The 26,453-nt window shown below is 39.7% G+C and overlaps 1 protein-coding gene across 4 annotated transcripts in view; it reads right to left on the reverse strand.

Annotated features, from left to right (window-relative positions):
• MYO6 (myosin VI) overlaps positions 1–26,453 on the reverse strand; it is a 118,640-nt gene that overhangs the window by 85,116 nt on the left and 7,071 nt on the right. For all 4 annotated transcript variants that reach the window (XM_056343566.1, XM_056343565.1, XM_056343564.1 and 1 more), the window contains exon 2: positions 220–358. In XM_056343566.1, coding sequence (XP_056199541.1) covers positions 220–336 — 117 coding nt within the window. In that variant the 5' untranslated portion in view covers positions 337–358. The remainder of the gene's footprint in view (positions 1–219; positions 359–26,453) is intronic.

Here is a 26,453-nt window from a genome sequence, read left to right on the forward strand (position 1 = left end):
ACATGCAGGTAACTGACAGAAATCATGCACTTCTTATCAACGGGACGTTTCATTTGCAATGTAAGCTAAAGTTAAACAAAGATTCTTAGCCAAACTTCAATAGAAAATTGATTTTCTACTCCTTCAAACTGCATGTAATTGTAGATATTGGCAAAGAAATGACCTACAGGTAAAACGCGTTTTGTAAGGTTTTTCTCTGTCCCTTTGTAAGACACTCACCTTGCCTTTTTGATTCAAAGGTTCAATAGTTAAGTTGTCAGTTCCAATGTCCACAATCATCCCCATCTGAAACCCATCAGTTGGGTGTGGAGCCCAAACAGGCTTCCCGTCCTCCATTGTGGGACCTATCCAGTATTTCCTGTAAGAAAAAAAAATAAACAAAAACAATCTGTATATAAATTTAGTAAGCTATCAGGATTCACTATACAGGCTTTAGTTTGTTATGTTTATTCCTATTATTTGGTGTGGAAGGAGCCAGCCTGCAGACAGGAGCCAGCCTGTCAGGACAAGATTTTTCCAGCCTTTTTTTTAATCTGCAGTGCTTTGGTTACAGAGGACACCCTCAGACTTGAGTATGGAGAAGATTCAAGAACAGATCAGTTTGGGCAGGGGGGGCGGGGGGTGTCCACAGACTGGTCCCTATAGCTCTTTGCCCTATTTCCCTTACAAACCAAGACGGGTCTCTTTCACAATCAAATTAGAAGTACAAGACAGATTCAAAGTTAAGACTATAGTATGAGTGCATATATACACATCTGTATACACACATATGGACACATACACACGTATATATACTTGCATGCAGTGGATCATATGACTAATGGATACCTGTCTGTACCTGATTTGGTGTGCAAATACTTGAATTTCTGTCATGGGCATATGTCAAGGCATGCAAGCAGAAATCCAGTCTCTTGCCATTTGAGATGAATGAACGTGCTCACTCTTTCCACATGGCTGGGCATATGGCTTTTAAATAATCTGTAAATATATTCAGTCACAATTGATTTACCATACTATAACCCTTTGAGAGACTGACTTCTGATACTGTAAACATTACAACTCTGCCTCTTAAGGAACACCAACCTTACTTTCTATAAAAATACAACACAAAAATTGTTTCAGAAGAATCTACAGTGTACAAGTGAAATAGATGCAAAGGCCAAGGCACTCAAACCTTGGGCTCCTCAAGTTATGCAGCTAAACAGACTCCCAATTAAAAGGAGCATTTGATTGTATGCAATGCTTATTGAGTTAACCAGGAAAGTTGCCAGGACTGGCACACTCTGAATGGCTAATGGTGCCATTTTAAACACAGTGAACTAGGTGGGCTTTCTAAAAAAAAAAAAAAAAAAAGCCAAAAAAAAAAACCCCCACCCAAAAACTCCAACCAAAATGAAAACAAAAACAAACAAAAAAACCCCTACAACTTTATAGTCCTTACCCTGACGAGAATAGTCTCCACGCTGCCTGAAAGGCTCACTTCTCCTGGCTGTTTCTTACTCCCCTCCAAAACTCATTCACATACTAAACAGACATATTTTAGTGATTCCAAAATTTCTAAAAGTTATCTCATAACACCAAGGCGTAACTTGCCTCTCTCAGCATGAACAAAATGAGCATGCCAAGCAGCAAAGAAAACACAGGCAGCAAACTCCACAAGTCTGTAAAGAAACTTGTCCCACATTTTTCTTTTCCCACATCTGAAGGATGCAGAAGGAGCTCCAAAATATCTCACAACCAGTGAAGGCTGCAGACCCCTTTGCCATAAGCAGTGGAAAAGAAATAGCATCATCAGTTCACTAAGTTGTACAACCACAAGCGGAAAAGGACACTCTTGTCCCACAGAGGATCTGTCACAACATGCTGCACATAACCTGCTTTCTGCTGCCTCCAAGGACTTCAAAAAGGTTTGAAGAGAAGAAAAAGGCTTGCCATGACTGTTTTGAGAATGCTGCTGGTCTTAGCATCTTACTTGTCAAGGAAGAAAACAATTTGCTTTTAACTTTGATGAGAAATAATAGAAGATATAAAGTAATTCTAAAGTAAAGAATCAGAATGCAAAAGTCAAATATTTTTTAAATGAAGCACTGTTCTGAAGCCACTTTGAAAAAACTAGTCAGAGTATTTAATTCAGTGTTAATGTGTCGTTTTGTGTTTAAATTTACTCAGTTAATGAGATTTTTTCCCCCTGAATGCAGTTCAGTATGCAAGAAGCTCAGTATGATTTCAACAAAGTTTTCTAATGTATTCTACTCGAGCAATTAATGCTATTTAAAACATTATATTCAATATGGGAAAACTTGTTTTATCTTTCCCCCATGAGGCATACTAACTTCTTTTAACTACTCATAGAAAGTTTATGTTCTAAAACCTCAAGTGATACATTCACTTTTATTGACTTAAAATCTTTTGCCACTTCCCATGAACTCTACAGAACACTATCATCTTCATTCCGTGTTGCCATCATCATATGATAAATCCTGTGAAGCAACGTCTGTGTTCACTCACAATTGGCTGTTGGCCATTTTTTCTTTGCTTTGGGAGACTGTAAATCAGATCTAGTATACAACAGTTTTATGGATTATTTTTTATTATTATTCTTTTTTTCAGCCAGATCTGACCTCTGAGTACAACTGCCACCATGGGCATAGTTGCTGAACAGCTGAGTTTATTTCTGGATATAACCAGCCTTTCGTTTCTTCACAAGCCTATCATTTGCTTTTAAAATGCTAGTTCAAATTACCACTTGAGTGGTATGCCACACAACCACTAAAAACAGGGCACTTTTTTACATCCCGAGTAGCATGGCCAGGGCTCCAGATTGTAGCCATGCCGCACAAGAAATAAACCCTGAAATTACTGCCAAAATTTCTGCCAAAAGTTAGGATCCAACCTCCCCAATTAGCACCTGGAGGCTTCTGCTTTGCTTACTTACATGGGCTTTTGCATTCTTGCATATTCTTAAGCCAACTTCATGATTTATTAATAAATTATGGTATTGGAGTGTTACAAGCTAAAAAAATCCTCTTGCAGGACAGAGCAGTGACTGAATTCAGCCAGCACCAGGAAATGCATAATTAAGAAAGATACCTGGGACTTTGCAAGCATCAAAGAAGCCACTGGGTGAAAGCATCTAAATACAAGTGTAGTAGTTATTCACAGGAAAATTACTTTTAATAAATACAGTCTTCTGCCTGAGAAGTGATACAAAACTAGTTGTAACATTTTGGTTTTGCCATCTCTGTCAGCTGGGACTCTGACAGGCAGCACATTAAAATTGGATGCCAAAACCCGTCAGGTCATACCTGCTCTATTATCTACCCCTCCATCTGATGTATATGCCATTGCCCTTGAGACAAATTCATAAAGTCTACTCCTGAACAAGCCCTTGAATAGCCAGTTTCCAGTCCAGCATTTTAAGGTGAACAGAAAAGAAAACAAGAAAAGAAAACAAGAAAAGAAAACAAGAAAAGAAAACAAGAAAAGAAAACAAGAAAAGAAAACAAGAAAAGAAAACAAGAAAAGAAAACAAGAAAAGAAAACAAGAAAAGAAAACAAGAAAAGAAAACAAGAAAAGAAAACAAGAAAAGAAAACAAGAAAAGAAAACAAGAAAAGAAAACAAGAAAAGAAAACAAGAAAAGAAAACAAGAAAAGAAAACAAGAAAAGAAAACAAGAAAAGAAAACAAGAAAAGAAAACAAGAAAAGAAAACAAGAAAAGAAAACAAGAAAAGAAAACAAGAAAAGAAAACAAGAAAAGAAAACAAGAAAAGAAAACAAGAAAAGAAAACAAGAAAAGAAAACAAGAAAAGAAAACAAGAAAAGAAAACAAGAAAAGAAAACAAGAAAAGAAAACAAGAAAAGAAAACAAGAAAAGAAAACAAGAAAAGAAAACAAGAAAAGAAAACAAGAAAAGAAAACAAGAAAAGAAAACAAGAAAAGAAAACAAGAAAAGAAAACAAGAAAAGAAAACAAGAAAAGAAAACAAGAAAAGAAAACAAGAAAAGAAAACAAGAAAAGAAAACAAGAAAAGAAAACAAGAAAAGAAAACAAGAAAAGAAAACAAGAAAAGAAAACAGAGTTAAAAGTTCAACTACCTGATATAAGTCCTTTAGAAAAAGAAAACAGCACTTCTTTCAAACATGAAACTATGCTTTACTGATTAAAATGCACATATCACAGAATACAAACTGGGAAAAAAATATAGATTTGGATGGAGACTTTCAAATCATATTTTCCCCATAAAAATACAGCCCCAGTCTGGTTACAGACCATTCATTAATAGCTATCAGTAGGAACAAACTTTTTTTTTCCCATGTGCATCCATCTAAATCAAATCTACATGAAATCAACTTCACTATGCTGTTGAAAGAACACCATTTCTGGAAACTAAGAAAGCAAAAAGACTCATATCTAAGCTAAAAGCACTAACAACACCACCAAACACAAGAAGTCACATGAATGGCACTTCCAAACAAAGGAAGCCAGAATGAGCAATCTTCCACATTTGTATTTGTACATATGTACACAACATATATTAAAGATTCTAAGTTGCTAGGTCATTTCAGTCTCCAAAACTAAGACTTTTTTGCAACATGAAAGGGAGAATTAACAAAAGTTACGCTTATAACCAGGAAGCCAGCAGGCCTTTCTCTTTCTACAGTCAGTAAAAAAAAAAGAGACCAGGAACCCTGTACTGGAGTTTGTCTTTCAGTTGAACAGGACAGGGACAGTAATAAAACAAGCGTCTGAAATGGGTAAACTTAATAGCTATTCCCTCAAATGTCAGATTTTATATATTCATAATTTGCAAGCAGTAATAGACCTTGCCTGAATTACCAGTAACAGCATTCAGCGCTAGCTAAACACTAGTAGCCAGCAGCTCAAACAATTGCAAGGCAAAACTACACTGCACTCCCCTAACAACAGCAAGAAAAATACCAGCCAGTTCTTCTTTAACTTTTTCTGCACTATTATTCCCTTTTTAGAGAATGTTAATGATACTGTTTCTCAAAAAAATTATCTACATAACATACTGACCATATGAAACAACTAAGAATCCCTCAGTTGAAAGCTGGCACATTATCATCCCACTTATGTTTACCTAAAGATTACTGATTTTAAAATAATGTAATACAAGTACATTCTGATCCTGTGGAGTATTCACAAGGAAATCAAACACTATCGTCTGATGAAAGAATTCCAGGAAGGCAAAATACAGTAATGCAATTTTAAACTTGTTTCCAGAGTCCAGAGGTAGGCGTTTGCATGATCTGATCCTATTTACTATCCTATGAACAGTTTACTATACCAGGGCACTGTACCGATTGCTGAATTAACTAGTTCAAACAAGTGAAAAATTAAACTTCACTAAACAACTGACAATATCTCATTAGGTTGGTTAAATCCAAGGAAAACAGACTAGTCAGAATAGACATAGTAGAAAATTATCACAGTAAAAGTAGAATTACTTAGGTTATTTTATATTTAAAAAAAAAACACCACCACTAGTACTTGTGTGCTTAAGAGCTGCTCAAAATTCTGCAAATTGCACCAGGCACATAAGAATGCTTTGGGAAAGGTCCTGTGAACACACAGACCAGAGGAAAACATTGATACATAGTGGTTACTTTACTGTCAGTCAAGTTATTTTTTCAACCCTATTTCACTGTTAATTGCAACTTCCACAAATGAAAGCTTAGGCAGCAGTCCGCACTCTACTGCAGGTGACGATATTTCAAAGGAACTGCAGATAAAGTACCAAGTTGGGGGGGAGGTGGTGTGGGGGGGGATGTGGTGTTGAACTAAATGCAACACAGTCATAAGTGCATTGTTTCCCTGAAATCAAACCCATTCAATTTTTATTCCTTATTTACTTTTTCAATTTACTATAAAACTTCTCCGCATTAACACATTCTATTTTAGCCATACCAAACTGTAGGTTTTTTCATACCTACTTAACATCAGCAAGGCAACTGTGTCAAGCAGAGACTTCTGCCAAACCAGGACAGAAGAAAACAGGCTGGAATACAGCACAGTACAAAGGCATATTCAAAAACAATTTGCCTTGAAAATGTTAATGCTGACTTGTTAATTGCCAATACACTTTGTAAATATATGCAAGTAAAGCAAAGAGTAATAGATCACACATCTGAGAATTACTAGATAGAAAAATCTTTTTAAGCTACACGCTCTGACTGCTGGAGACAATTTGAGCCCAACAGCTGATGAAATTATTGTCACGGCATGCTCATTTTCTTGCATATTTGCATGTATCAACATGTTTTTGATAGTGAGCAGCCAGAAACTGATTTCTATAGTACTTCTGTAAGAATCACTCTTTGTATTTGGATTCACTTTATATTTAGCATTCACATAAGAAATACCTACTTTGCTGTTGTGTTTACTACTAAAAACGTTTGAGAAGACAAGCCAATCCCTCATGCTTAAAGCAGGGGAAAAGTCTTGTTTTATTTTCTCCGTATTAAATGTGGAAATTGCCAAATAAAAAAAAAAAAAAAACCAAACCAAAACCAAAAAACCAATGTTCTGGATCTTGGTAAGGCAAGCCTGCAATGCTTCACATCATTTCTCAAACACCTTCACCTGGAACATCCATGCTCCTGGAAGACCAAATTTTAAGGAGCAGAAGAGGAGCTGTGGTAGAGACAGGATCAGCAGAAGACCTGTATAGCTTACTCTAAACCATCCCACCTTCCTGTGTCTTAATTAGTCAAGCTAATTCACCCCAGCTACACTCCTGGCTTTGCTCCCTGCTCCTGCCTCTTCTCCTCCAGGCCACCTTGAAAAATACTGATGCAGGGCAGATGGTCTGAGTAAGAACAAGTACTTTGAAAAAAACACGCAACTACTTTGGAAATATTTAAATGGCTGTCCCATTCACATAAACTCCTAAAAAGAATCAATTTTTTTAATCAATTAATGGTAAGAAATTGCCTTCACAGCAATTGAATGTTTATCACCATTCTGAAAATGGGGTGTTACATGCATTGTGCTGCATGCAAGAACTCTTTCTGTTTTGAAATGTTTGTTTCATGCCTTTTCAAATGCATCATGTTTAATCAATTATAACTTCTGTATCTACATGCATTTCTCACGTAACAAAAATTTAGCCCATTAAGAAAGCATGAGATCGTAAGATCATGTTTGGGAACCATATAAAAATGTTAACAGTAGTTCCAGCTTCAAGAATTTCAAATCTACCAAAAAGCAACATCTCACGTTTACTAAGACAAACCAAAACCACTAGCTGCAAAAACCGCAATGGAAAGTTTTTCCAGCTGCCAACAACACGGGTTGCAGGAGCAAGTGCTTCTGGGCGAACCTTTCCAAAGGACTGTGCCCAGCTGGGGTTTCTGGAAATGCATCTGCCTAACCAGACCCCAGGAGCACCGAAGATCTTTGTGGCACCTGATGTAAGACGTGAACTGTGCCCTCTGTCAAATTGTGACTTAAGCAGTAACACCCCACTGCAGCAACAGTTCAAAATAAGAGCAAAAGAAACAAACAAAATCCCTCAGCATCATGAAAGCTAGGCTGAAAAAGCTCTTATTCGCAGCAATGTAGTTCTAGTTAACTTCGCAACAACATTCTAGCTAGTTTTAAAATTCTGTTGAACTTTACTGGCCCATATTTGTCCAATTCCAACTGCCATTATACAAGACTGAGATGAATTTTGTACAACTTGTAGCTTGTAAAACTAACCACAGAGGTTGTGGTCTTTGGACTACGACATTGGGAAGTTAAACTCGATTCATATTAAGATCAATGAGGTCTGATGGTTTCCTCTGTGATTCCTGCTCTTCTGCCAGCTTTTTAAGCTACTGCTCTCCCAAGAACATTGTGCCTACTAACAAAATAGAGATGTTTTCTGTCCCAGTTCTTGTTAATTAAAATACCCTGAGTGGGGCTTCCTGACAAACAAAGGAATACATTTGCCAAGGGGATCTGCACAAGCATTTTCAACCAACAGCAATACCTAAGCCAGTAAGAGCAACAAGCAGAAAAAGTAGCAAAACCCAATACACGTCAAATTCAGCAAGACAAAAAAAAAAAAAAACCAAACCACCCACAAACCAACCAACCAACCGAAGTTAAAATTAAAGAACAAACTCCTCAGATATGGTCTGGACACTACTTCAGAAGCATTACAAAACAGAAATGAGGACCAGAGAAAACAGAAGAAAACCAATATGGCTAAGAGAGAGAGCTTGAAAGAGGTTGTTCAAAGCAACTTAACTCTTTCAGACTGTGCAACTCAGCCCTAGTGAAACCAGCAGGCTGTGAGAGGGGAAGAAAGGAAGCACAAGGCAGAACTTGGCAAGCAGATAAAGGCATCAAAGCAAAATCAAAGGCATCTCATGATAAAGAACACATAGGAGCCGACAGACATGCTCTCTTGCAGATTTAGCTGGAGTAGATCAAGCTAAGAAGCTGAACTCTGGAGTTAACTACCCCTATAGCTGAGAGACCGCGCCGTGTGACCACCGGTCAAGCACACTAGTTTAAACCATATTCAGTGAACAGCCTCAACAAGGGCAGGTAACTTCAAACTCCTTCAGCTAGCACTTTAACAGTGTATTTGTTTACACCCTCGCGTGCCACCTTTTCCAAGTATAAACATCAGAAAGAACAAATACTTCCTGAAGGCTGAGGATGACTCTCTCTAAGCTAACGAAGTTTAAATTCTCCTCCAGTTATGTCATTTCCCAGTCTTCCCCACCCATTCATCTTCTGCATCTCATACTCTCCTACTGTCAAATTAAGTGCCCTGTATCCCCACCCAATGCACCCTGCTGCCAAGCTATTGCTCATCTTCAGGTGACCTATTATAAGAACTGATGTGTTTATTCTCTTTTAAGACTATTCACCTATCGGTTTCTCTTTGAGCTCTGTGCAGAAGATAAAACAAAAGCTACTAATCGGCCTCGAGTCTGCCAAACAGAAGGGATCTCAGCTCCAGTACAAAAAGTAGAAAATCAGATTACATAAGTGAAAAAAACATAGTAAGCTAAGAAAGCCCTTCCTTTCATTCTCAAATATTTAAAGGAAATGCTATCACTCACCATAAATACTGGTTTGGTATGCAGATATCTGGTCGCTAGCTTCCAGTGACCTGAATTGCAGATTTGAATCAGAATGATCTGAACTGCAGAAGCTGCACATTACGGTAAGTAATCAGGACCCTAGAATTTTAATCCTCTGTAGACCATCACAAATGTTGGCTAGAAGGACATCCTGGTATAACCAGCCCGTACCAGTTAAAGCAAGCATATATTGTATTTTACATCAGCTCTTTCCAAGCTGATTCAGGAACAGGCTAAGGTAGACTGAATCCCAGTAATTTATTCTAACTTATATGAATGCAGATAAACCCAAGAAAGTTCATCCACTCACAAGAAAATAAGAGGCATATTCCTGAGCACCAATTTAAGAAAAGGAAAAAATGAAAAACACAAACAAACAAACCCTGCTTGTGAGTGCTTTTGAATTTTTTGGAATTCACCAGCAATTCAAGAACTCTCCATAACTTAATCAATTTTTCAGAAAAACAGTGGAAGAAGAAAGCCTACACTAACTAGCGACAATACCATTAATTTTGTACTTTTAGATGAGTCATGCTTAGCCCCTGAATTTCAGGCAACCCTGCAATTCCAACAGATAAAATCCAGAGCTGAATTGTAACCTTAAGCCTATCTGTAACTTCTTCTCACCAGCTGCACTTGTGAATGATTTAGAAATACTCTGGGAACTCCCAGGGGCGACCAACACACAACTCTGGCCACTATCCCTGAACCCATTTGTCTTGTTGAGTTGTGAACTTCAGCTATGTAACCCTCACTGCAGGGTAATAAAGCAAAACTAAATACGTGAGTAAATACAGAGGTAAGCAAGAAAGCTACCTGCACTGACTTTTATCAATTTGATAAATACGTATGTGTATAAATAACAGAACAGAGACATGCATTTGCCTGATAATTTGTTTTTAAAGTCCAGCAATATGAAAGCATCAGCCAGCATCACTTCCAAGTACATATCAGAGTGAAAATGGAACTGGTATTTTAGAAAAGAAAGAATACATACTCGGCCAGGATCCAAGTCAAATCAAATAAACTAAGCACTGCAGATGGCAGCATCAAAGGCTGCTGGAGGGTCTGCAGGAAACCTCAGATGCCTGACCTCAGACAACTGCAGAGAGGCTATACTGGAAAAAAATACAGTTCTATTTTCTGTCTTACTACCAGAAAAACAAACAGCAAGTAAATCAGAGGTTTCCAAACAGTACCAGCTTTGATTTGGCCACTTTATTAAAGGAGAAAATACTAGAAAGTAATGACAATCAGCATCCGTAGATTAACCAGTATAATCCAGGAACTGTTTATTCCCATCCTTCTCTGTACAGAAACCATAATTCTTTCAGAGACAGAATTAGTTCCTAAAAACGCTTATATTATCAGTTTCAATCTCCTTTTTCATCTCTTCATATCTGCTTGTAGTTCTTAGGAAAAGTACAGGTGTAATTTATAGGCAATAGGCTGAAACACAGATGATCCTCTATAGATCAGTGAACTCAGGAGAAACTCCCCCCTTCAGAAACAAGTAACTAAAAAAGGAAGATTCTTGTCCAAGTCTACTCAATCTTGTAATCTAAAAAAAAAAAAGGGACAAAAATCAAAAAATCTATTGCCAAGTTCACAGATATCATTGATAAAGTAATTCTGAGGGAGGAGACCGAAAGCTTTCTCTTAATATAAAAGCTATTTAAGATAGTCTTAACAGCAAAGGACAAAAAAGCTACCCACAGAAAGTGACACAGAACATGTTTTGTCAGCAGATCCATCAGTTTTCTTGGAAAGACGAATTTGTTGAGCCCATTACTACGATGCAAGAAAATAGTAATTACACAGAAAAACAGTAATTGCAAAGAGATCATTTACACTATGTCAGTCTCAAAAAAAAGATCTGGAATGTATGCTTTAAGAATAAAATCCACCTGAAATCCAGAAAAATGACCAGAGGGCTGGCACACCTCCGCTGTAAAGAAAGGCTGAGAGAGCTGGAGTCCATTCAGCCTAAAGAAGAGAAGGCTCTGGGGAGACCTTATTTCAGCCTTTCCATATATAAAGGGGGCTTATAAGAAAGATGGAGACTTTCTACCAAGGCCTGTAGTAACAGGACAAGGGACAACAGTTTCAAACTGAAAAGGTAGATTTCGACAGGACATAAGAAATTCTTTATGAGGGTGGTGGGATACTGGCACAGGTTGCCCAGAGAGGTGGTAGATGCCCCATCCCTAGAAACATTCAAGGTCAGGTTGGATGGGGCTTTGAGCAACCTGATCTAGTGACAGTTGTCTCTGCCTATGGCAGCCCAGTTGGAGTAGATGATATTTTAAAGGTCTCTTCCAAGCCAAACCATTCTGTGATTCTAAAATAACCTTTAATGCTTGTACTATTCCAGAAGTTTGTATTTTCATAGAAGGCAAAGTGCTTAGAGGCCAGGCATCTGAAAGGCAACAAATCAAGACAAAATCTGTTATTAGGACTGACAGGATCCCAGCAGCAGGGAAAACTGCAGACCATAGCATCATCCATGTTAGCCCCATCCTGACCACAGCTCAGCTCTCCCATTCTTTGGTAAGACACTAGCTTGCTCCAAGGTCTGAGAAAGTCTTGGGCTTCCCTAAACCTTGGGACAGGGTCATGCAGATTATGGGCTCTGGACCACAGCTAACCTTTGCTCAGATTTTGCCACAGTCTAAGACAAACATACTCCTGCCAGACGGGCTGTTCTTCCCACTGACTCGGTGTCTCAGGGAGCCACAATGTGACTGATGCAGCTCCCATAGCTCCGTACTTTTACGGACCATGAGTTATAAGAAATCTGGCTCAAGAACATCACGCTCACTTCTTGTTCAGAAAAGTTAGATCTAAAGCAGAAGACTGAGATTAAAGTCCAATTTTAAAACCTCAAATACATCAGCTGAACATTACTTCCCATTCCTGCCATGTATAAAATATTATTTATTAATTAAACAGGAATGCTGCAAGAAAGCACATCCCTGCTCAGAAGGTTCTGTTAATGTCAACAGTTAATAAAAATTGCCAACCTGCATTACCAGAAAAATCATTATTAACTTTCTGTCCAAGTGTTACAAGACATATACAAGAGACCAAGCTTGGCCAAACCCATCTTTCAGAAGAAATCTGGGGTAGCTTTAAGGCTTTCAGTAGCAAGTTTCATGGTGCAGGCACAGTCAAAGTGCTGTCTCTTCACATGCAAAAGAGCCATTCCTGAGGCTGGGAATTGTACCAAAGCCCAGCAAGCACAGGCACACGTGGTCTCAACAAATCTGACATGAAAGTAAACTGAAAATAACTCATGCAGAATCACGGCTACCAAGACCAACCCTTAAAGCATAATTACAAATCCTCTACAGAAGCTCATGCAGCGGACAAACCACCACAGTCACATGCTAAGAACTGCCTATTTATTTTGGCAAGGAGGCCAGAAGTGGAATCAAGGGAAGCTTTTAGTCAGGTTGTAAATTCAGCCACAAAATGTGGGTCAGGTGTTTTTAAATTCAAAACTTCCTGAGCAATTACAACTGGAAAAAAAAATTTCTGGGAGCACGAGTACTGTCATGCTGCCACTGCTACTTCCCGATTGGACTCAGCAGCTCAAAGATGAGAGCATTTAACCATGGCACTTGAGCCTTCATTTCAGACTATGCAAAATATTTTATACAAAGAGTGTACCTCTTGCCACCAAGTCCTGCGCCCACTGGGATTTAGATCAACTGGAATAGTGTCAATCAATAGTGTCTAAGACCCATCCATCTGATGATAAACTGATGGCTAGACACTTTTAAGGGGGGGGATCTAAGACCAGAAGACAAAGTGAAGCTGGCTCTCTGCTAAATAAAAAGATACTGCAATTATCATGATGACTTTTTCATTTTCCTCCTTCAACTACATGAATATTTAGTTTCCATTTCAGTTTCCTTTCTTTAAGAAATACCCCAGAATTTAACACTGCAGTGAGGCTAGTATTACATATTTCCATCTCTGGAACAAACAAAACAAAAGAAAACACCAATATTTTCAACTCTAAGTAACACACTGCTTCCATTCTGTTGCTTTTTAACCCTTCTTACAATGTTCTGAATTAAACTGCACACATTGTAGGGCAAAAGAAATTAAAGTATTACACTTTCAAAACCAAATATGTCTTACAGAAGTCCTGTATGGTCAATTTTAGATATTTCTGGTTTTGATCATTTGTTTGGTGTGGGTTTTTTTACTAATTATAAATATTTGAATATCTATTATCTCAATAAAAGGCTAATTTCAGAAATGGAGAGCATATTACTTACAGACATTTTTTCAAGTCATTAGTTATCCTGACATAAATCTGGAAGGCAAGTTTTAAACTCAGTGGATACATCTATGTTAGCAAGTAACACAGTACAATCGAAGCAAATTTGTACAGTGAAACAGCAGTGCTGAGGGGCCAGTGCCCATACTACACACACTTTAAGGATTTTGCTAATTCCAGTCTGTACCAAGCATCGCTACTCTGATTCCCCCAGACTAACTATGAGTTCACTGCTGGAGAATATCAGGTATTTTTCTAAGGAGCATCTTCCACTCTGGTTTCATCCAAACGGGATCCTGTTTGGTGCCTGGACCTGCAGTGCGGTAAGTGCAGACAACCAGGAGGTTCACCACAAGAGCAAGCTCCTGCGATGAACTAAAAGACACAACTCTACTCATTCTTCATCCAGCTGCTGATGGTTCCTGGCACATGAAAAGACAGAAATTGTAGACTGCTGCTCTAACACAGTCATAGGCCAGGTTAGGGCATTTTTTCCCCTTTTTTTATCTGCACTTGATCTTCAACTTCATCACCATTTTAATCTAAGCTTCATTCCTTAATACTCAGCATTACTGATCATATAATATATAGCTACCAATCACACAGCATTACTTAACCAGCAAAAAAAAGGCCTTAAAACAATGCAAAGACGGTTTCTCATAATTTTTTATTTTTTGAATAAACAAACTAAATTATTCTTTTCTCTTTCTTCCCCAAGGACAGACTATTGCTATTACAACATAAAAATCTTACCTTAGAGCTCCAAATTTCAATACTTTGAATACATGCTTCTTTTAAAAAAAGAGAGTTCAAACATCAGCCAAACCTAGTTTCTCCCTTCAGAGCTTATATAATTATAGTGATCTTGCTCTCTAAAAACAAAGCATGATTAAAATTATCTTTCGTTCCCTCTAAATTGTCCCAAGATGATCCAGCAGCCCCCCGCCTGTGAGCCACCGCGGGCAGCTCTCCCCAACACAGCCACGGGCACTGCACTCCAACCAGCACCCGCCAAGCAGCCCTTGTCCCTGCTGCGAGAGGACACCAAAAGATACTGTTGTCTAACCAAGTAACAGCTCTCAAAGTAAAATACCGCTTAGACACTCAGCTGGTAGTTTACCACGGCCTCCCCATCAGATGATGCTGCGGGACTGGAAACATGGAAGCAGCAGGAACAGGAATGCGAGTGAGTCCTGTTCCTGCATGTTTTGACATAACCCTGTTCAGCAGTCCCAAACAAAGGCTTGTGCTTATTCAGCCTACAAATAACTTTAATCATTGTGTTTTGTCTAAAACTGGAGTATGGATTCCTCTCACCAGAGGAGATTAATCTTCCCGCTGCTTGTCAGACGGGAGATTTGAATTAGGGCTTTAAGCCAAAAGCACAGCTAACATTTGCAGTTGTGCAGATCTAATCACATATCAAAATTTCTGCTCCTGCTCCAGCATCACACTATAAAATGTCACCATTTCTTTCATTTATGGGCAATATATGAAATGCAAATCCAAATCATTTCAAAACCACACTGGAAGTCACCACTAAAAATACCTTTGAGGAAACTGTACAAGACTCACACAGAAATGTTTAAAGTTCCCAAATACAGGATCAGTGCAATGTTAGTCTTCCCTGCAAACCAGACAGCTCCACCAAACAAAACCCAAGTAAAGTCTTCTAAACCTTCCTTCCCCTCTGCCAGCACAACTCATCCCCCCTACTCAGTACGCAGTGCTCCACTCACAATCAGCTAGGAAACTATTAAGAAGTATGAAGGCCACTCTGCAACTTAGGGAAGAGCTTCTCAGGAAAGAAGAAAAATTAAAAAGCAGGTGAGGTAATTTAACAGCTCACTGCCCTAGGACAAAAGTTTCACCTTTCTCGGTCCCCTGCTCCTCAGCTCAGGCAGTACCAGCCCCAGCATCTGCAAACCAGCTCACTGCACTGCAACAGCAGAAAAATATCCCTGCTGAAGTGCATGGTTTAATCTACTTATTCCTCCCAGTTCAAAAAGAAAATGGATGAGCTCCACTGCCATCATAAGATAGAGGTAGAAAATGTATCCACAAGAAGGCAGAGGTAACAGCAGAAACTCCTCCTTGAGTCAACAGCAAGTTGTTACCTTGGCTCTCCACATCTCTGAAAATATGTGCAAATGATGCAGTCTAAGAAAAACCAATAGAGATCAGACAGTTCAAGCAGACTTGTATTCAATTTGTAACATACAATATTCATTTGTAACATACAATAATTTCTTAGACATAAAGGTTTCCCTCTACTAAAACCAAAATATTTGGTGCAGAAATATGAATATCTGAAACATTAATTAAGGACATTTTCTTAATGCCTCAGGTTTAAAAACTCAGACCTTCCAAAACCTAATGGTTTTGAGATAGCTTTGAAGATTTTGTTCAATATTTCTCAAAAGTCAGCAGGTTTTCTCATGTCTCCCAGCTGATATTACCTGTACGATTTTGCAAAAAAAACCTCAAAACACATACAAGCATGGCCTCAAATGCCTGGACACAATCTGAATCCAGATGCTCAAAACCAATCTAGAAAATTGTAGCTTTTAACTTCAAAGAATAAGGATACATTTTTAAACATTTCAAAAAGAAGCAAATGCATACAGTGTTCATCAAACAATACTATTTTTTGTTGTCATGTTTGTGCAAAACAAATGAGAAAAAGGGAAAAACACAACAGAACCTCCATCAGCATAGCTTCTGGAATTGATTACCAGCATTTGTTTGAGCTATTTGATGTCAAGGATGGTTGAGAGCACATTTCCCAGCTGTAAAAATAGGGCACTTCATGTGGATCACGAGATTTGACCAGTATGACCTTAATGATTTAGGTAACACTCTTCTAGAACAATGACTTTTAACTGCTGTTTTGGCAGCCCCCAGAAGGGGATTAAGAAAAAAATACTCCAAAGATCACAGAGATATGAAATTTCTGACAGAATCCAGGTGCGGCAGAATCATAGCATCATAGAATCATTTAAACTGGAAAAGACCTTTAAGATCATTAAGTCCAACAGTTAACCCAGGACTGCCAAGTTCACCTCTAAACCATGTCACTAAGCACCACATCCACACATCTTTCAAATACCTCCAGGGATGGTGACTCAACCACCTCCTTGGGCAGCCTGTCCCAACGCTTGACCACCCTTTCAGGGAGGATTTTTTTCCTAATACCCAATCTAAACCTCCCTGGTGCAACTGGAGGCTGTTTCCTCTTGTCCTGTCACTTGTTACCTGGGAGAAGAGACCAACCCCCACCTGCCCACAGCCTCCTCTCAGGCAGCTGTAGAGAGCGATAAAGGTCCCCCCTGAGGCTCCTCCTCTCCAGACTAAACACCCCCAGTTCCCTCAGCTGCTCCCCATAGAACTTGTGCTCCAGACCCTTCCCCAGCTCCGCTGCCCTGCTCTGGACACGCTCCAGCACCTCAGTGTCTGTCTTGCGGTGAGGGGCCCAAACCTGAACCCAGGGTTCGAGGTGGGGCCCCACCAGTGCCCAGTACAGGGGGACAGTCACTGCCCCGGTCCTGCTGGCCACACTGTTGCTGATACAAGCCAGGATGCTGTTGCCCTCCTGGCCACCTGGGCACACCGATGGCTCATGTTCAGGTGGCTGTTGACCAGCACCCCCAGGCCCTTTCCCACCAGGCAGCTTTCCAGCCGCTCTTCCCCAAGCCCGTAGCGCTGTGTGGGGTTGTGGTGACCCAGGTGCAGGACCCAGCACTGAGCCTTGCTGAACCTCATGCAGTTGGCCTTGGCCCATCAATCCAGCCTGTCCAGATCCCCCTGCAGAGCCTTCCCACCCTCAGGCAGATCAGCACTTTCCCCCGACTTGGTGTTGTCTGCAAACTCACTGAGGGTGCACCTAATCCCCTTGTCCAGGTTGTTGGTAAGGATACTAAACAAGAACTGAGCCCGATCCTGGCCCTGGAGAACATCGTTTGTGACCAGCCACAAACAGGATTTAACTCCGTGCACCACAACTCTTTGGACCAGGCCATTCAGCTAGTTTTCATCCAGCAAACAGTACACCTGTCCAAGACATGAACAGCCATTTTCTCCAGGAGAATGCTGTGGAAAGGGTCTAAAAGGCTTTACTAAAGTCCAGGTAGACGAAATCCACAGCCTTTCCCTCATCCACTAAAAGCCTCACTAGAAGCTTCAGAGGATCCAGAAATCAAAACGACGAAATGATTTTTACAAGGTAATGAGTGAAACTGACCTCACAGCTGACATCACAGGTTCAAACCATGTATGACGTACCTGTTTGTAGTCAAAGTGCAGTCAAGACACTCCATATCAAGACCATCAAGAAAGGCAACCAAATGGAATTGCCTGAATGAGTGAGAAGGACCAGATACAGCTGGAGAAGAAATGCACTGAGCAGTCATTTCCACTTAGTGCTTTTATTTAATTAACTTTCTTGAAGAAATTTCTTATTTTCTCAACAACATTCCCAAGAAACAGGCACAACCGAATTTAATGCAACCTGCTATAGATCATTAGGATTCATCCAGGTAATAAAAGAAAAAAAACACCCCAAACTTAATTAGATCAATTTAGATCAGTTGCTATAAAATCCATGGGTTTTGTTATTTGGCACATTTAAACCTATTAACCAGTTAATCAATTAGAGAAGAGGATAACATGAAATAGTTCTTAAGCGTGCTTCAAAGATACTTAAATCTTCTTATATTTTTTTCTTCTAATTCAAACACCTTCTGTGATCAAGAGCAGCACCTTTAAAGCCTTCCTCCAACTCTAGCCAAAATCCATCATCATTATTATTATTATTAATCTGTAACCTTGAAGATACATCTCCTTGTTCTTCCAAGGCCAAGGAAAAACATTTTCTTCTTGTACATCTTTACAGCTTTCCTCTATATGCTCCTAGTACCAGCCACACAGAAATTCCATGAAGCTTTAAACAAACCCTTTGCCAAACAAAAACCAGTAAGGATCATGTAATCACAAATGAAATATACACAATATTTACATGGAAAACAGACTACAGAATTCTTCAAGCTAGCAGAAAAAGCTGTAATACACAGTCACTGGAAACAGAGGTCACACAGACTAGAAACAAGCACTATTTTAAACAAAGACCATCAATCATTTTAAAATCTTATGTAGAATTACTTTTAACCAATAACATGGATTTCAAATTAGGACTAGATTATTTTTTTTCTTCTTAGTTCAGTATTTCTCAGTCTGATTTCCAAGACATCACACCCAGTCTGCAAAGCAGCTACCTTTTTTATTTACTTGTAGTACATACACAGACACAGCCAAAGGTAAGTGCTAGTGCCCTCTGCCAGAAATACTTCAAGGTCAATTCCTGGGCTGGTTTCAGCATTTGCAGATATTGCAGTACTCAGAAATGTCAATCACGTCAATCAAAAGGTCTAGGACACAGTTCAAAAAGCCACATGCAAAGTCTTGGGATAAAAACATTTAATTAATGCATTTCTGATTACAAGCAAGACCCTCACAGTTGACTGCCAAACAGTGAACCATAAAACTGTCCCCGATTACTTTTTTTTTTTTATGGAAAACTACACGTTACTAGTTTTAAAAGGATGGAAAATACAATTCTAAACCAAAGGGACTGATTAAAGCTGCAGAAAAGACTGTGCCGCTATTGAAGGAAAAATTGTGGGAACACGTGGAACTTATCACCAACGGATCCACAAGAAGACAACCTGAGGACTCCCTTGCTCAGGGCTTTACAAAGCATCCTCTTCAGCTTTCTGGACTTCTGGTCTACAAATTTCAAACTCAAATTCACTCAAGCACTCTATCTGGAACACCAGTCTAGAGATCTTCAGCACCTCCTATATTCCAGCAAATATATTCTTTATTGCAGATGCACACAGTCCATATATCCCCTTGTAAATTCATCCAAAATTTGAGCTCCATAGAAGCTTAGAGTGATCAGGAAATTCTACTCAGAAGTCTGATATGACCAATTCAAACTCCTCCTTGATATTGAAAACACAGAAATATTTCAAAACTGCTTTCAGGATGAGTATTTCTTCACACTGTCAAAGGATCTAAGCACTCTCTTGGAGGGCAGAGGGTTAATACTAAACTCCTCATAGATTTCCTGTATTTCCTCTCCGGAGTAAAAATCTTCCTCAGGGAAGAGTTTTTGGTTTTGAATTATTCATGGGAACTAGAAAACTACAAGCTTATGGGTGCCCAACATCATATGATTAGAGACCTTCTAAGGTCATCTTAGAAAAAATTCAAAACAGTGTAACAGAAAAAATTACGTGTAGAATCTGACTACAATGAAGAACTCAGAGGGTTAATTCAAGTCAGGCACTTCCTCAGGAACCAGAAAAGCCCAGTTCCTTTGCCTGGTGCTGAAACAGAGTGAGCAATAAACACATGGGGTTCACTTGGTGCTGAAACAGACCGAGGAATAAACACATGGGGCTCAGTCACCTTCCAGAGACCTGTATGAAGTCTTGAGGCAAGAACTCAAGAATAACTGAGTTCAAAAAGGAAAAGATAGTAAAAAGCAGCCCAAGTGACATAACTCACTGAACTAAAAAAAAGCCAAAACAAAACAAGAAAAAACACAATCAACACACAGACCCATTTTGCAAAATGCATCAACAGATGAATCAGTACCCTCGTCACACAACGTTAATGGAGACGCCACCTCTCTTTACAAAGACGCATATTCCACCCTTCACAATAGCATACTTGCCTTCAATTACAGGGATGTACACATTTCCTTTTATTGATTGAAGGACACAAGGTCTGAAAAATTATCTTATTATTTCTATTAATAAATAGAGGATATTTAAAAGAAGCACTCAACCATAGTTTAGAAGGCTGAACTATAAACGCAGAGTACATTTTTTGCCACAGTATCCCCCCAAAAACAAAAGCAGATGATCTTTCTTTCTTTGTACACAGAAAGAAAATTAGTAATATTAACCATCAACCTAACATTGCATTTTGGTACTGATGCTCTGTTAAAAGGAAGTTCCAGTTTCTGCTTTATTTAGGTAACTAGTAAAAAGAACTTTCTAGCTATAATGGTTTACTCTGACAAACTTTAAAAAAAAATATAAATGCTTTTTGAATAACTCCATTAACTTGGAAACAACAAGGAAAACAAGAAATTAATCAAATGTCTTCTCAAATGCCTGCACAACCAGCAACAGCCATTTCCTATACTCCCTTCCCAGCCAAGGGTGAGACGTGCTGGCTAACCTCCCAGTGTTATGACCTGTGAAAGATACAGATCTAATTTTGCTAAAAGAAAAACACCACTGCATCTGGTCTGTTAAGAGATAATAAATATTTAATATTGTTTTTAGAAGTGACAATTTACCAAAATTTGCTGATGTTCAAGTTTAAGCGCACAAAAGAGAAGCATAGATATATTTCGAAGGTTATCAAACAAGTATTTGGTTTTCCAGCTTCCACTCTGTAAGAGTCATTCAAGTTTTACTGGATGCTGTAATTTAACTCATTTCTTCATGCGTCCAGCAACCTGCACTGTGTGATGATCCTCCTCTGATATGGAACCTTTTGACATAATTCTAGAAATACAGAGTGTGCCCTGCAGTAGCAGCCTAGGAAGCCCTAATGCACCAGGTGTGGCTCCAGAGGCAGATCCTGAGCCACCCTGGAAGTGCCCTCAGAGTGACGCAGCCTCCCTGCAGAGCCTTTGCTGCTGTGGGTCTCGACTACTTTTACACTGAAAAACACAAGGGAAGGGAGGGACTCATTTTCCGCTTGGCCTGCCCTTCTGTTATAGCAGTGCAATAAAAGATAGGCCTTGACTGTAGCGAATGACTTTCATCTTTGATAACCGGCTTCTTCCCTTTCTCTTGACATCCTATAATTTCTGTCTTCTCCCAGCCTCAAATTGCTTTTTTTCTTCTCTCTAGAGAAAACTTTTTTTTTTTGCTCTCTAGACAGAAACACATTTATTGTGAAAACTGTCAGCTATCAGCAAGTCAAAGAACACAGAAACGGCAGGATCACTGAAGCTACCGAGGAAAAAACATAGCAGCAGAAAGCGCCAATCCTAGAAAATCACCGCTGGTGCTATTCCATGTAAGAAAAACTCCTTGAAATGCTCTTGACAGCTTTTGTTTTTGAGGAACTCCTGGAGGCCAGGAGCCTTCCATCCTGCCAGGGGAGCAGTGCTGGTCCTGCACCGTGCCGTGCCTCTGAGCCCAGCTAGCCAGCGAGGCTCTGCCTGGAAGGTGAACCACATCTCCTCAGCCTCCTCCATGCAGCATGACCAGAGCTCGGCAGCCACTGTTCCAGATCATGCTTTCCCTACATCACATGGCTGCTTCTGCTTACACCACCCTGGTCATCATCAGCATTAATAATTTTGTACCACTGGTTGTTACTCTCCTTCTCAAGTCCTTCTACTCTAAACTTCCTCCCTCTTACACATTAAGCTGCACCTAAAATTACCTTGTAAAGCAGATCTTCATCTCAATGCAACAGTATTCCCCTCACTTCCATTTTTCCCCAAAACAGGAAAACAGATTGCTGCTTTGGTCTAGGAATCTAGTGAATCCACATGCATTTTTTGGTGGCAAATGGCATAGGGCTTTCTTTGCTAGGGTGCTCCTGAAACGGTGACATGGTGCTTCTGCTGACCCAGAACAAGATCAGTGCGACGCCATCCGGTGCAAAGACCCCTGTGAGTAGTCAAAGCTAGGAGCAGAACAGCAACCCACAACAGCCTGCAACAACAACAACAAAACTCCTTCCTTCCTGCTGATTTGCATGGGGAGCGAGCACACTCAACTGCAGGGCTTCCCAGGCTCTGCTGTGCACACATAAGCAAAGTTTGCTGCGAGAGGAGTGTCCCCCACAGCAAATGTGTCCTCCACTTCACTCTCCCAACCTCTGGTTGACGAGCAAGGTTAATTGTAGGTTGACAGCTTCCAAGTAATTACAGCCATTCCCAATCCAGTGCTTAGTGGTATGACATTGGTCATGCTCAACAAGGGAAGGCAAAGTAGAGAAAAATATGAATTTTTATTAAAACTCTTTCCAGTTTTCAAATTCTGCTTGTACCAGATGTTCTGCCCTATATCTCTCCACTGCCTTTCTCACTAGACACCAAAACTGGCTGCCAAGTAAATAAAAAACCAGCATCTCTTTCATCCTCAGAAAACCGTACTGAAGGAGCCAGTTTTACTTGCTCTATTGTACAAACTCCATTTGCAATCTGTCTTGGTATATGCAGTCCACAAAGACTCCATGCGAAGCTGCATGCTCATTTGTAGGACTGACGCCATGCAAATCCTTCTCATTTCCAGCAAGTTGTGAAACACAAAAGGCAGGATATCCTGCAAGTAACAAAGTAAAAGAAAAAAGAAAAAAAGAAAAAAAAAAAAAGGGGGGGGGGGGGGGGGGTTAGAAGGCGGCAGGTGTCCTGACTTACGCAGGGCTTCTTCAAGGGCAGCAGCTGATTCTGAAAAATGAAGTCTGATTCAGAGGAAGCCACCCACAAATACCTGCACTGGAAGCACCAAGGACCCAGATCACAACTCCACTGCAGCCTGGATCCCAGAGTGATCCGGGAGACAAACAATGGACAAGACACAATGCAACCCAGGAAGCCAATCCAGGTGACACGCTAACAGCATACACTGGAGTATTCATTACATTTTACACTTCGGTGAACTCAAAATGCTATCACATGCATCTGGGTCAAAATTTGACTGCCATTCCATCCAACAGTACAAAGAGGTACTATCAGCTATCACCAAACCAAGGTCTACATCTCACCTATGACTCGCTACAGCCTGAAGCACCCAAGCTCCACACCAAGCCATTCCTGTCCCAGCTGGGTCAGGGGCCTTGGAGAGGAGAGCCCTGATACCTGAAAAAAGAGGAAATCCTCCCTCAGCTACAGGAAGATCTTTAAAAAAACCCTTTGCTCTTCTCCCACATTTTCTTCTTGTTGGGATGGGAATATATGTAAAGACCTTGACAAAGGTACAATAATAGAGAAGGCACTTTAGTTTTTCTAACTTACCTAAGTACTAGTACAAGCTTGTAGCTTATATTAAAAGTTCAGCATAGCCCAAACACTTGCAGGAGATGCTTAAGGGAAGTGGTGATGTGGCAGAAAAAAAAGGAAAAAACCACCCTCCTTTTTTCAACAGCAGTAACCTGAAGACTGCTAAGACATGCGCTTCAAAAACTAACAGCCCCACACAAACATAAAACTTTGTTTAAATGCTTGCTAACATCACTACGCCAATTCCTCACAACATAAAATTGTTTTTCCTACAAACGTGGCTACTATTTCATATTTGACTTGGTTCTCCTGTATCTTCAGGTGTATGGTAGTTAGACGGCTTTTCAAACTGAAGCAAAGGCCTGAAAAAAGTAAAATTAAATACTCGGAAAAAATCCTGTATTTATCACACAGATGTGCTTACCATATTGTCAGACCGGAGACTACCTGTTAAGAGTTTTGTTGGTTTGCCTGCCTATAAGATGTTCATCAAAAAAATTAGGCCATGAATTTAAAATGGAGTAGCTGATCACAATAAAAACAAAGCCACACAAGTCTCATGGACAGCTGTGTCTTGCCCATTCAAATTTCTCCATAAAGCAGCTGCAGTGGAGGAAGTAACAGATCCTTTTGAGAAGGCTGCTATCTTACCTGGATCCCCTCAAAACTCCCTGGCCATTTCCAAAAAGACAACTGATGGAAATAAAGAGAAGCTGCTAGAGAGAACACACAGAGTCCTAGGAAAACATGAGCCAATTAGCTTTCATTAATTATAACTAACCACAGTTCAGCACACCTTCTGTTGTTGCTCCTAAACCTTTATCTGTCTTGGGGTGAAATACTTTGCCAAAATTGTGAGGCCTCATGCTCTTCTTACACCCACGGCAGGCACACCCAGGGTCAGTGCCTAGGCATGTATAGGGATCAGGCAGCATCTTCCAGCTGAGGATAAAAATATGGCTTTGAAGTCCAGCCCGGGCATGGTAGGAAGAGCAACCCTGATGCTACCCTGTTTTGCCTCCAAGCAGCCAAGCCAGCATTTTTCTTCCACTACAGGTGTTCCCTCTTGAATCTGCTGGGGTCCCTTTGGTCCTCTCAGCTCCCCAGCCTTTCCCACCTTGGCGTCATCCTTCAGCCTTCTTCTGTTCCTGAAGGAGCTCACATCATACTCCTCCTCCTCCTCCTCCTGGTAGTTTCTGTCTCCCCTGCTTCTAACTCCTCCCTAGGGCTAAAGCAGCAGAGTCACTAAGCAAACACGCCAGCAACATAAAGTGGCCTTTGTCCGCCCTCTTCCCTCCCACAGGGGTTTGTAAAGAAACCAGGATTAACACAGAAAACAACTCATCTCAAACTGCCAGTTTCTTTGAAACTATGCAAATTTCCACTTCCATCTGATGCACTCAAGCAGTCAGTACTTATTACTTAGATGAATTCCTATTTTTTTAGTAAAAAACAAAAATTAAAAAAAAAATCAGGAATAGAGCTGCATTTTTTTAATGAGATAAAGAAAAATAAAATTCTCCTGCTACAGAGCTCAGTAACTGATCCAGGACCGTAACAGAAGGGTTTGCAACAGAAGCTGCAAAGAGAAATTTAAAATAAAGTTTATGAACCAGCCTAATATCTCAAATATCTGCCTACTACCATGAATAAACACACAACTCAACAGATGCAAAGAAGCTGAACCCCAACGCTCATTAAAAAAAGTACTTTCCATTCCAAGCTAAAAGAAATCTGATATAATATTTTAAAAAATACATACAGGTATGAAAAATTTTGAAAGGTTGCAAGGATTTAGAATGAAATAAAATAATACGTAAGAGTATAAGGTCAACATATTATTTATATTTATCATTGCTGCTTTGGTGTTGAATATCTATAATTATAATTTAGCACGTAACACAGAAATACCCATAGTATTAGATGCCGCGTCATCAAAAGACGGCATTTTCATTTACAATAGGAAAGACTGTTACAGATCCAAGAAAAGCAGCTACTTGGTCCACAGCACTGCAAAAGCCATGTTCTGTGGGTGTTGACCTTTTGAGCAAGACATGACTTGTAAGCATGATAACAGGCTAAGAGACTTTATGGCTAAGATTCCTCTCCCTAGGTTAGTAAGAAATAATGTTTTTCTTTGGAGGAATGTAGAACTCCAAAGCAAAACATAAAATCTAAGATTTGTTTCAGATTACCATCAGAATATGATACAAAACATATCTTAACAAGCATCCTTCCCCTATGCAAAGCTTAAAATTTTTTCTTCTATAAATGATCTAGAAGAATACTAAGGTGTTACACCACTTTTTCAAAAGCCCATAATGTATCTCCAAACACCTAAATAAAAAAAATATTTTAATATATGACATCCATGCAGTGAACCAAAAACTATCTCAAGGTCCATATAATCTGACATTGAGTGTCTGACCACGACTAATTTCAGCTGCTTGAGAAGATGCCAGAGTACTGTAATAGGATTACAGTTGAAGATGAAGATCACCACACCGCCTCTGGAACTTCTGTGTCTTCTGTACACTTGCAGTTAAATGCTTTGTTCCCAACAGTTCCAATTCAAGACAACTATGACAGACAAGCCCATTTCTCTTCTGTTTCCCATGAACTTTGAAATTTGAAACAATGTTCTTAAACAGTTCAGTTACTGAAATCTGTAAAAAACATTAAAGTCTCCAAGAAACTTTTTCTGCAGCAAAGAGCATACAAGGACAATGAAGCGATGATACAACATGCACATATATTCCCACAAATGAATACATAGCTGTCAAGTCTATTTTAAAAGAAAAAATTAAAAGAGGAAGAGAAAACAGGCCTGGCAGCATGCTCACCAAAAGGCAACCCAAAAAGTACGACGAAAGGAGAAACAGCATCCTCATAACACTCCTTGCAGCACAGCAGAGATACAACATGCTTCAGATTGCCATTTGTGTACCAGGCACCTGCCAAAAGGCTTGCTTCATGAACACCGCGAAGCCTTTAAAGCAATCAGCAAACACTGCAAAAAT

Source organism: Falco biarmicus, chromosome 6, assembly GCF_023638135.1.
Source record: "Falco biarmicus isolate bFalBia1 chromosome 6, bFalBia1.pri, whole genome shotgun sequence".
Taxonomy (NCBI): Eukaryota; Metazoa; Chordata; class Aves; order Falconiformes; family Falconidae; genus Falco; species Falco biarmicus.